This window comes from Hyperolius riggenbachi, chromosome 11 (genome assembly GCF_040937935.1).
Source record: "Hyperolius riggenbachi isolate aHypRig1 chromosome 11, aHypRig1.pri, whole genome shotgun sequence".
Lineage (NCBI taxonomy): Eukaryota > Metazoa > Chordata > Amphibia > Anura > Hyperoliidae > Hyperolius > Hyperolius riggenbachi.
The window spans coordinates 93,851,585-93,863,960 of record NC_090656.1 but is presented as its reverse complement, the minus strand read 5'-3'; the positions used below and the strand labels follow the sequence as shown (position 1 = coordinate 93,863,960).

The window sequence follows — 12,376 nt, the reverse complement described above, 5'->3', positions numbered from 1 at the left end:
CCCAGGGACTTAAATTACACACCCTGAATACAAATCACATGCAAAACTATGCACTCAACCCTAATCTAAATAAATTGAATGCAAACTAATGCACATGGATGTAGCTAGCTATAATATATAACCTACTGACTTTACCGTCACACTAAACCCACCCAAACATAACATACTAACCCTACATGTACCTCCTAAACTTGGCAGCCTTACCTATCTGTGCTGCAGGGTGACAGTAACAGTACATGAATTCATGCACCTACTCCTTTGAGACCAGCTTGCCATATTATGCAGGGCATTATTGCTACAGTGATTACGTCACCGTGTGCATGTTCCTGCTGTACAGGATCTGAATGGAGAGATATGCCCACTGCCCTGAAAACACACAGTGTTCAGAGAGCATGATCTGCACTACCATAATGTCTTGTCTTCTCTGCATTAGCTGCTCCCCTCTCCTTGCACCCCAGAAAGGATGACGGATGAATGCAGTCTGCAGCACACACTCTGCAGACACAGCCTGGTGCCAGACTTAAAAGGAGCTGTTAGCTTTCTGCCCATCCACCAAACTCATAAAGCCTCTGAATTGGGAGCAGTTACCTGTCAGATAAATACAGTTAATAAAACAAATGACCGAGCTGGAAGGGCTGCAGAACGGCTGTGGATATCCATTTAATTCTCCCCGGCTCCAGTAAATCAGAAAATTTAATTTAAACAACACCTAGGAACTCTCAGGATCTGCTGGGTTTAATTATCATGCAGGGCTCCTGTAACAGCATCAATTTTTTTTATTCATTGCTCCCCGTTTGGGGGGGGAGGGGGGTAGGCTGGGAATGGAAGATTCATGCTGCTTACATTACAGCCTGCTCCTGTGTATGTGTAAGGTGACAACGTGCCTGTGACTTACCAAGGGGAGGTCCGTGAGTCATTAGAATGTCGATGCCCTCAGGGATAAGGTTCCACTTGTCAAGTAAAGATTGGCCTCTGGGAAGATTAAATCCCCATCCATTAAACCACGGTGTCCTGGATGAAAGAAGAATCTGTTATCAGCATTGTGCCGTTATGCCATCATTTGTCATCTCGCTGCTACTGTGCCTAATCTAAAAAGTAAAAGTTTTGTCTTAAAGGATAAGTGTATGGATAAACATAGCAATCGCTATCAAATTGCCCCTTAATCAATAATGGAACTGTACTTGATCTTGAGGCTCTGAACAGTCATAAGAACGTGTACATTTAATAAAGGCGCCTGGTAAAAAGAGCGTGAGGTAATGCTGATAGTAGGATTTTGTTAATTATATTGATACTCTGCTATGCCCCTCTGTACCCTAATTCTCACACTAACCATCCCCTATCTATGCCTAACACTAACTTCCCTTCTATACATGCATAACACTAACCCCCCATTACCTACACCTAACACTAACCTCCCTTCTATATATGCCTAACATTAACCTCCCATTACCTACACCTTACACTAACCTCCCCCTATGCTTGCCTGACACTAACCCCCACTTATGCCTAACATTAACCTATATATGCTTAACACTAACCCCCTAACCTAGTCCTAACACTAACCTCCCCCTTTATATCTCTAACACTAACCCCCTAACCTAGTCCTAACACTAACCTCCCCCTATATATGCCTAACACTAACCGCCAAATACCTACGGCTAATACTAACCTCCCCCTATATATGCCTGACACTAACCCCCATGCATGCCTAACATTAACCTCCCTCCTATATACAATTACCCCCCTTACCTATGTCAAACACCAACCTCCTCCTATATATGCCTAACACTAACCTCCCCTACCTACGCCTAACAATAACCTCCCTTTTTCTTACCCCTAACATTACCCTCCTTATCTACACCTAACACTAACCTCGCTCCTATATATGCCTAACATTAACCCCCTCTGTATATGCCTAATACTAACCTGATAACCCAATGCCTGAAGTCCACCATACCCCCAACCCCCGGAACTTTTTGCAAAAAAAAAGGGGGCTCCTTAATTACCTACTAAGCACTTGGCTATATTATATTCTATGACCACTCCCTCGTTGCTCCACCGGTAGCCAGCGTTCGCCTATACTGAGCAACTAATTACATAGCAGCCTATAGGAGCACCTGAAGTACGAGGCGCACCTCATGCTCTTTTGACCTGCTTCAATAAGAACCCCCTCATTCTCTACTGTTTACAAACACTTCTCTAAGGACAGTAAACTGTCCACAATGTAAAACTCTATATTTTCTGCAGTCTGCCCGCTTCTCCTATGACAGCTGCAGTCCATTTCTACATAAAAGCTGTCTTTGATCTGCAGCCATGTCTGACCATTGAACTCAGCACACTATTTCCTGGTCCCATGTTTTGGCTGGGCACTTCTTGTTCCTGTGAAGCTTCTGTTCAGCAACAGGAAGTGAAACACAAGGCAATCATCAGACCTGATCTACAATTCTTGTGAATAACGTTCTCACACAACGATGCAGACATGTTATAGATTATGTTCACAGTAAAAGGGCTGCTGTGGAACGGAAGTGTTATATGTAACCTACAAAGGTCCTCTTATTGCTTAAAAGGAGAAAAATCAATGATACATTACAAATGCAATATTGGTGAAGTAACAATCAGAGGCTAACTTAATACATTTATGTTGTAAGGATGATTAAGCCCATTGCCTTCTTTGACACAGAAAGATAATATTGTGTGGCAATCTGATTTCTAAGCTACCGGACATTATATATAGAGATGTGTCTGGAGTTGGATGTATACAACTTACAAGTTTATTTCCCCATCTGTACCATAAAGGGCACCTGTAGTGAGCTAAAAACACATGCCACGCCTGTATCTGAAACTGGCTGAACAAAATGACCAATTTCCATGAAATTGGTCATTATGATCTGATATAATTCAGACCTTCAACAATGATGAGATGGCTGAATTATATCAGATCATAGTAATGTCTAATGACCAGTTAAGGGGCCCATACACTGGTCGATTTCAGCCATCGATCGATCGATCGATTCTATTGAATCGATCAATCAGAAATCGATTCTATCAAATTCCCCGTTCGATTGATTTGCGACCGATTTCGATCGGTTTGATCTATCTAACAGGATGGAAAATCTAGGTCGATCTGCTTCTGGCAGCAGAACGATGGACCATAGAGTTGCATTGGATCTAATGGTCCAATAATACATTTAGATAGATTTCCAATAGATTTAATTCTGAAATCTATTAGAAATCTGTTCCTAGTGTGTGGCACACATCATATAGATTCCTGTCAGATTCGACTTGACAGGCCAAGAAATCTATCTGTTGGTTCGAATGTGCTACAAATCTATAAGTGTATGGCCATCTTTAGTGAATGAGTGACATACATGACAGCTTTTTTTCTTGTAAAAAGGGGATATTGTCAGTTTCTTTGGATTGTGGCTCACTACCAAAAATGTTGCCTCTAGTTCAGGAACATTAGCCCCATTATAAACAAGATTTAACAGTAATACAGAGTTTTCAATTTCAGTTGATTTTTTTGTTTTTTTTTGTTTTTATGTTTAGAGCTGAGCTGGAAAAAAAAATGTATTTAGAGCTGAGCTGGAAAATATATATATATATATATATATATATATATATATATATATATATATATATATTTATTTATTAGAAGCATGCAAAATATTACAAACATTTCATCTGTGTGCAGAAGAAAGTGGCCCATTTGCAACTAACTTTGTTTTGTAAAAAGTAACCAGCAGCCATGTCAGTGTGGCATAAAATCGGATTCATCCAGCTCCAACACAGAGAAATAATTATCTTTTGAACTTTTTAGCATTATCAATTTATTAGGAGTGTGTTTTGACTTTGATTTGCTTTGCTGCTGTATTATTGTACTTGGGCTGCCTCATTTGCATAGATGAAACGCGGTTTATTAACTCTTGCAAAGACAAAAAAAAAAATAGTAAGCAAACACAGGCAGGTTCTAAGTAGAATAGGTTGGATGTGTATCCATGTTTTTCTTATACGTAAACCAGATATGAATGATCCTATAGCAGTCAATGGGACCATCAGGTGAAAGTTCAGCTGTTTGCTTGGTAGCAGCATAGGCCCAGTGTCATGTATAGTTCTCTGCAACAAAATGTCACATGCAACATTCCAGGGGTGGCGAAGCCTACTATATTTACACTGTGCTTCCCTGGCAGTCTATTGTTGTTCACGTGCCTGCATTGTGTTTCCGACTACAGTACTGAGTAAACCCTGCACAAACACTGCTGCAGCAAATTTGAGTAGTGATCGCATTGCGAGCAGTAGTTGCAATCGACCATCATTTGTAATTATGGGAATGAGGCCTAAGCCTGTCTGTCAGAAGTAAGGGTAAAGTGAATATATCACACAGTCCTTGCAGGGGGCTTTGATAAGAACCCCATGGCTTTGCCTTGGTCAGTCGCATTTTGCGGTTGGCTTGTGCCTAGCAACATATGTCATGTGGCTCGATAAGTCATCGCAGAGTTCTGAAAATTTTCTCAGCTATGCCTGTTAGGGATGAGTCTAGGAATTGTCTTCTCACATTCTTCCACCCTTGTCAGATTACAGGTTGCAGCAGGGGGTTTAAGCAGCCGTGACAAATCCCTGCGCTCTGCCTTGCCATGCCACTAGCGGCCTGATCAAACCCTTACTTGTCTCACTCTGTCCATCTACAGTGCCTTTAATTAGCAGCGGCTGAGGCTGGCCAAGCAAAGCATCATGGACAGTGGAATCATGACACTGAGGCATCGACATGTGTGACATGAGAACAGTCTCTTTTATCCTATACTGTGATTAATAGAAGTTTGGGTTCTCCTTTTTTAATGTATCCTTTTTTGGGGAATGTAATTTTTTGTTAATATATTAAATTAATTTAGCAATACCAAATCATTTTTTTATTGTTTTTGATAAGGTAATTAACAAACTACACATTACACCGGTAAAGTAAGAGTAGATACTAAAGACATAGACATCTAGATTGACATTAGTCAAGGTCTTGTGCAGAAGCGAATAACTAATTAACAATTACAGTTAGGAGTCCGATCCATGTAGGAATGTCCCATGTATGTTAGACTTGTCAATAAGTACCATGGGATATGTTGGCGCTTTATAAATCAATAATACTACATACCTATGTAGAGGGAAGGCTCTTAATGCCATAGAGCCTGACCATTCCTTAGTCTGCCCTGTCATTCCTCTGCCATTCCTGGTTGACCTGCTAGGTCAAATAGGTCTCCTCGGGCAGCTGAAAATGAGCATATCCGTACTGTGCACTGATGTGTCCAGGCTTGCCATGTGCAGTACAGACAGGGCCACCATCAAAAATTTTGGGGCCCCTCACACATCATCAGGCCTGGGCCTCCCCCCCTTCTTCCCTGAGCCCACCCACTACTGGTTTCTGTGCCCGCAAAGTACGCTGTAGCAAAAAATGTGCATGGCTTTGACACTTATTGAAAGTGGCATGCACAGCGTGATGCAGCAAAAAGTGGGCGTGATCATGGCATGTTGTGTGTCGAGTTAAATACTAGCAAAATACAGGTAGTCCCCGGTTAACAAATGAGATAGGGACTTGTAGGTCCGTTCTTATCCTTTATTCGTTCTCTTTTGTCCCCCTCCTTTCTTCCTGTGCCTCTTTTGTCCCCCTCTGTCTCACCTCAGTTTGTGCCTCTTTTGTGTCCCTCTGTGTGACCTCATGTTCCCGTCTCATTTCTTTTCTCCCTGTGCCTCTTTTGTCCGCCTCTATTCCCCTGTGCCTCTTTTATCCCCCTGTGTTACCTCTTGTCTCCTTCTGTCTCAGCTCGTCCCCCTGTCCGAGCCAGTTATAGGTGCCCCCAGTATAGGTATCCAGGCATAGGTGCCCCCAGTATAGGTAGCCAGGTATAGGATCCCCCAGTATACGTAGCCAGCTATAGGTGGTGCCCCAGTATAGGTAGCCTGGTGTAGATGCCCCTAGTATAGGTAGCCTGGTATAGCTGGTACCCCAGTATAGGCCAGCAAGATACAGGTGCCCCCAGTATAGGTATTCAACTATAGGTGGTGCCCCAGTATAGGTAGCCTGGTATAGTTGCCCCCAGTATAGTTAGCCTGGTATGGGGGTTGCACCAGTATAGGTTAGCCAGGTACAGGTGCCCTCAGTATAGGTAGCAAGCTATAGGCGCCCCAGTATACGTAGCCAAGTATAGGTGGTGCCCCAGTATAGGTAGCCAAGTACAGGTGGTGCCCTCAGTATACGTAGCCAAGTATAGGTGATGCCCCAGTGTAGGTAGCCAGGTATAGGTGGTGCCCCAGTATAGGTAGCTAGGCACAGGTGGTTCCAGCCCCAGTATAGGTAGCCTGTAGCCAGATATAGGTGGATGACCCAGTATAGAAAGTCTGCTGTAGCGGGTTCACTCATCTGCTCCCTCAGTTCAAGCGCTGATGTCGCTCTTCTCTTAGGCCTAGTGCACACCGGAGCGTTTCCGCTGCGGTTTGCGATCTGCTTGCGGGTGCGGATCCGCTAGGGTAATGTATTTTAATGGGCTGGTGCACACCAGAGCGGGAGGCGTTTTGCAGAAACGCATACTCCCGGGCTGCTGCAGATTTTGGATTGCGGATGCGTTTCTGCCTCAATGTTAAGTATAGGAAAACCGCAAACCGCTCTGAAAAACGGCACTTCAGAGCGGTTTGCCAGGTGGTTTTTGTTACAGTAGCTGTTCAGTAACAGCTTTACTGTAACAATACATGAAATCTACTATACCAAAACCGCTACACAAAACCGCAAAACGCTAGCTGAAACGCTGCAGAAAAATAAGAAAAAGCGTTTCAAAATCTGCTAGCATTTTGCGGATCTGCTAGCAGTTTTTGGTGTGCACTAGGCCTTAGTGCTGGGATGCAGTGTGCTGGTTAGTGAGCCACAGGCCCACAGCCAGCACAAGTGGCCCTTCCAGTGCTTGGGGGGGCAGGGCCCCCAGAAGCCCTGAGCCCCTCACTGCAGTGTCAGCTGTCCCCCCCTGATGGCTGCCCTGAGTACAGAACACAAGAAGTTCCGGAGGCTGCTGAGGAGTTCCAAAGACCTATAAGGATGAGTAACTAACTGGGGATGGTACAGGAATGACATGACAGACCGAGGACCAGGAAGGCTCTATGGTATCCAGAGCCTTTCTTGTATATATACGTAGCCTAAAGTGATTTTCTCACTTCAGATTTGCTTTAACAATATTGTTAGAGGTCAACTTTAGTGTGGCGCAGGTGAGATGGCAGAATTGCAGCGAGTCACTTATCTCCTGCAGTTCAATCAGGCTCTGTGTTCTGCTCTGATCCAGGCAAGGTCTGAAACTTCTGCCACCTAATCGCAGATGATTCTTCCAATGTCAGACCTAGGTTTGCTGAGCCAGTTATGTTCTGCACTTATCTCCAGCCTTAGTAAAGTAACCACTATATGCCTGATTAAGAAATCTAATTAAAGTCCTCCCAGCTCCAGTGTGAGGAAATGGTTAATGCTCTCTTGTATTTAGAAATCGGAACATTTCCGCTAGGAGAAGCTGAAAGTTTTAGATCAGAGACACTCATGAGGGTTTTTTTTTAATATCACAGCCATATCGTTGGCGTATCACAAAGGTGTCACAATAATACTTGCTGTACATCACCCCAGCCCTCCAGCACCTGAGACAGCTCAATCTCTGCATGGAATAATCATTACAAGCAGATGACTGGCTGACACTTCCATGTCACTCTCAATACAGAGAGAGGCCAGGAAGCAGACCACTTTCTCTCCTCAGCATTTAATGTCTCCTCACAACAGGCCAGACATGAGCCTTCCCCAGCCTCCCGCTGGGAACTGCCTGACAAGCCGTGTCAGATGGCCTCGTCTCCAGCAGAAATATTTCCCATTCCTTGTGCAAAAGGTGACCAGGAGAGGTCAACACTGAGATGACTAGTTATCTCTCCCATTATCACTCAGAATTGTTAAACTCCAGTCCAATTACTAAGCTAAATATTATTTCACAAGGAAGAATAATTGATATTACTGAATAACCAATTTTTAATTTTATCTGGGAAACAAAAGGAGTATTCAGCTGCCCTCCAACTAAAACCAGGTACATTTTGACTCATGTCCTGCCAGAAGCTTCAGCCGAGCTGCATCCCTGAAACCAGACTATATTTTAATTAAAGTATCATTTTATAAGAGACTGGGAAACCGTACTAATGTTACACACCGACAGGCAGACAAACCGACAAGCAACCAGTGTTCACTACTGACAGGCAGATACACTGACAAGCAATCAGTGTTCATTACTGACATGCAGACACACTGACAAGCAACCAGTGTTCACTACTGACAAGTGGACTCACTAACAAGCAACCAGTGTTCACTAGTGACAGTCAGACACACTGACAAACAACCAGTGTTCACCACTGACAGGTAGACACACTGATAAGCAACCAGTGTTCACCACTGACAGGCAGGTACACTGACAAGCAACCAGTGTTCACTAGTGATAGGCAGACACACTGACAAGCAACCAGTGTTCACACTGACAGGCAGACACACTGATAAGATACCAGTGTTCACTACTGACAGGCAGACACACTGATAAGCAACCAGTTTTTTTTACTACTGACATGAAGGCACACTGACAAGCAACCAGTGTTCACCATTGACAGGCAGGCACACTGACAAGCAACCAGTGTTCACCACTGACAGGTAGACACACTGATAAGCGACCAGTGTTCACCATTGACAGGTAGACACACTGAAAAGCAACCAGTGTTCACTATTAACATGCAGACACACTGACTATTAACCAGTGTTCACTACTGACAGGCAGACACACTGAAAAGCAACCAGTGTTTACTACTGACATGCAGACACACTGACAAGCAACCAGTGTTAACTAGTGTCAGGGATACAAACTGAAAAGCAATCAGTGTCCACTACTGATATGCAGGCACACTGACAAGCAACCAGTGTTCACTAGTGACAGGCATACACACTGACAAGCACCCAGTGTTCACTACTGACAGGCAGACACACTGACAAGCAACCAGTGTTCACCATTGACAGACAGGCACACTGACAAGCAACCAGTGTTCATCACTGACAGGCAAACACACTGATAAGCAACCAGTGTACACCACTGACAGGCAGAAACACTGACAGGCAACCAGTGTTCACCACTGACAGGCAGAGACACTGATAAGCAACCAGTGTTCACCACTGACAGGCAGACACACTGACAAGCAGCCAGTGTTAACCACTGACAGGCAGACACACTGATAAGCAAACAGTGTTCACCAATGACAGGCAGAAATGTACCACTGAAAAGCAATCAGTGCTATCCACCAACAAGCAGACACTTACCACAGACAAGCAATCAGTGTTCATCACTGACAGGCAGAAGCTGACTAATGACAAACAATCATCGCTAACCACAGATAAGCAGACACTTACCACTGACAAGCAACCAGTGCTCACCACTGACAGATGGGACACTGACTGGGTAAGCAACAGAATTTGTCATAACTTTTTCGGTAGAAGGATTGTGTTTTTTTTTTTTTTCTATGGGCCGGATCACATTCAGCCTTTTTAATTTTTAGTCTGCTGCTAAAAATCTGACTTGCTTGCATTTTTCTTGTCAAGAGATGACTGTCAGCTCTCCTTCTGCGGACCCCGCAAAAGATCATGTCACTGGTGGAGCGCTTCAGCTTTATCCATCAAGATACCAAGTTGGACCAGTAGATGGTGCTATTAGAAAACTGTGTCTCCTGGTCCTTGTAAATGTGTGGTTGCCAAACACAGGGAGCTACCATTAAACAGGTGATTTTATATTGACATTAGACAGATTGTAAATTGCCTTTAAGACTGTTTAATATGTTGGCAGCATAAACCGACGGGAGAATAAATTATATGCATTTTCACTTTAAAACCCAAGCTTTTATGCATTTCATACAATGTTATTTTACATTATGCATAAGATAAAGTAATTATGCATTTCCTTTCAAAATGGAAGAGGAAAATACCTGCTGCACAAATACGTAAATGATTAGCACCATCTAGTGCCTCTGTACTAAATATCTACAGCCATTATTGGCTTTCAGGTACAGATACTATTCAGTTTGTGGTAGGTCAAGTAAACTATGTATATGATCCAAATTTTGATTGTTTACCTGTTCTACCACTCTGCCCTCTTAGTTATTAGACAAGGGGCCCCATGCAAGTACCGAGTTCTTAAATTAGGAGACGAGAGCATCACCTAATGCAATTAAACTTAACACCCCCGGGCATTAAAGAACTCGCTTAGGGCTTGTTCCCACTAGAGGCGTTTTCTGCCTTTTTTCAAGTGCAGGCGATTTTTAAAATTGCTTGTGCAATGAATCTTTATGAGAAGGTTCATATCAGCGCGGTTCGTGCACCGTGCGTTCAGCACAGCGCTGCAGGAACCATTTTTGAGGCGATTTTGCCCCCGATGGAAGGTATAGCAAAAAAATCGCTCTGTGCAGCGATTGCATTTTTAAGAATACTGGTGAGTACATTGTACCTTTTCCGGGTCAAAGAGTTCACTTCCTGACTTGCGTCAGGGAGTGAAAAAACGCAATCACTCTAAAAAAGCGCTTTACAAAAACCACAGCGCCCACCTGAGCACCAGGAGGAGGAAAAAAGAACTCCTCAAAAAACGCCAAACGCAAAAGCGACGGAGCGCAATGTGAACGAGCCCTTAGGCAATATAATCACCCATTCAGTTCTTTGGCCCCTATTCAATTGTATTCCCCTCCCAAAGTGATGCTTCCCATCAAACATAGGTGTAAACTTTTCACCTGCTCTGAGCAGGTGAAAAGTCCCTTCGCCTATATCCTGCAGGCTGCTTTTAGCATCTGGGAGCCTCTTTTACTAAGGAAACCCCAGATGCCACGGATTTAAATAGGTAAAGGAGCCAGTTCTGAATCCTTACCAGGCCCCACGCCGCTCCTCTGCTCCTTCTTCTGGCTCTCTGAATATAGTTGTCACAGAGCCCTGGCAAAGCATCTTTAAGCTTCCTGCCGGGGCTCCCCATTGGTCTTGAGGTTATACCAATGAAATCCTCCTTGAGGAGTGCTCCCCATTCATTCACTAGGTAAACCAATGAGAATCATCAAAATGATTATCATTGGTCTGATGGGAATCAGGATGATTTTCATTGTCATGGGGCCATCTAGTGGACAAATGGGGAGCCCCAGCGGGACATTCAAAGATGCTTCTGCTGGGGCTTCCAGAAAGAAGAGGCTGTCGGTGGCAGCAGCAAAAGTACCGGTGCATTCCGCAGGCAGCGATGAACGGCTGGTAAGTGTTGCAATGGCATCGGGTGCATGCGCATCTCTCGGGGGAGCAAGGCAGTGCCATGGTGCTGAAGGACAGCTCCATGGCAAAAATGTCTCGCTCCCCATCGCTCGGCAAACAGGAGTATTGCTCAGGTGAATATTAGCCTGAGTTATGCTCTTTAACACTCCAACATCGCTCAGGTGAAATTGGCAATAGAATTTCCCGGTAAATCCTGAATGATGTGAGGTGATAAAAAGCTTGCACGTTTTGAGCTTCTTATCACCTCACATTGCATATGGCTCAAGATGTCAGCAAAAAGTTTGTTTAATATCTATCTCACCACCAACAAATCTGCTGTCAATTGAAAATAGCATAGGTTATATAGCTTTTCAATAGATTTGATGTTTCTATTGAATAGTATATCTAATCTCTTGAAAAAAAAATGAAAAAGTGTATGGGTGCCTTAAAGTGAATGGGAACCGCATTTAAAAAAATGAGATAGATACTTACCCAAGGAGAGGGAAGGCTCTGGGTCTTTTACAGCCTTCCGGCTCCTCTCCTGGTCCCCTCGTTCCAGTGCTGGCTCGCCCGGTAGCAGTATTTGACTAATTTAGTCAAATACTGCTTTACCCAGCCGAAGGAGGCTTCAGAAGTCTTCAGGGAGCCTGAGTGCTCCTGAAGAAGGGCGGCCCTGTACTGCACCTGCGCAAGCACGCTCTCTTGCACGCTCACGCCTGTGCAGTATGGAGCTGCACGTCTTCGGGAGGACACGGCTCCCGAAGACTTCCAAATACCCTTTTGGTGGGGGATTGAAACGGGAGGGAGCCAGCACAGGATAGAGAGCACCGAGAGAGGAGACAGAAGGCTCTATATGCCCCAGAGCCCTCTCCTTAGGTAATTATTTGCTAAAAAAAAATTAAAATGCGGTTCCCATTAACTTTAAAGGACAACTGAAGTGAGAGGGATATGGGGGCTGCCATATTTTATTCCTTTTAAACTATACCAGTTGCCTGGCAGCCCTGCTGATCCTCTGCCTCTAATACTTTTAGCAATAGACAAGCATGGAGCAGACCATGTTTCTGACCTTATTGT

The 12,376-nt window shown here is 44.1% G+C and overlaps 1 protein-coding gene across 2 annotated transcripts in view; it reads right to left on the bottom strand.

Moving 5' to 3' along the window:
- MPPED2 (metallophosphoesterase domain containing 2) overlaps positions 1-12,376 on the bottom strand; it is a 308,331-nt gene that overhangs the window by 22,644 nt on the left and 273,311 nt on the right. For both annotated transcript variants that reach the window (XM_068261705.1, XM_068261706.1), the window contains exon 5: positions 896-1,011. In XM_068261705.1, the coding sequence (XP_068117806.1) occupies positions 896-1,011 (116 nt within the window). The remainder of the gene's footprint in view (positions 1-895; positions 1,012-12,376) is intronic.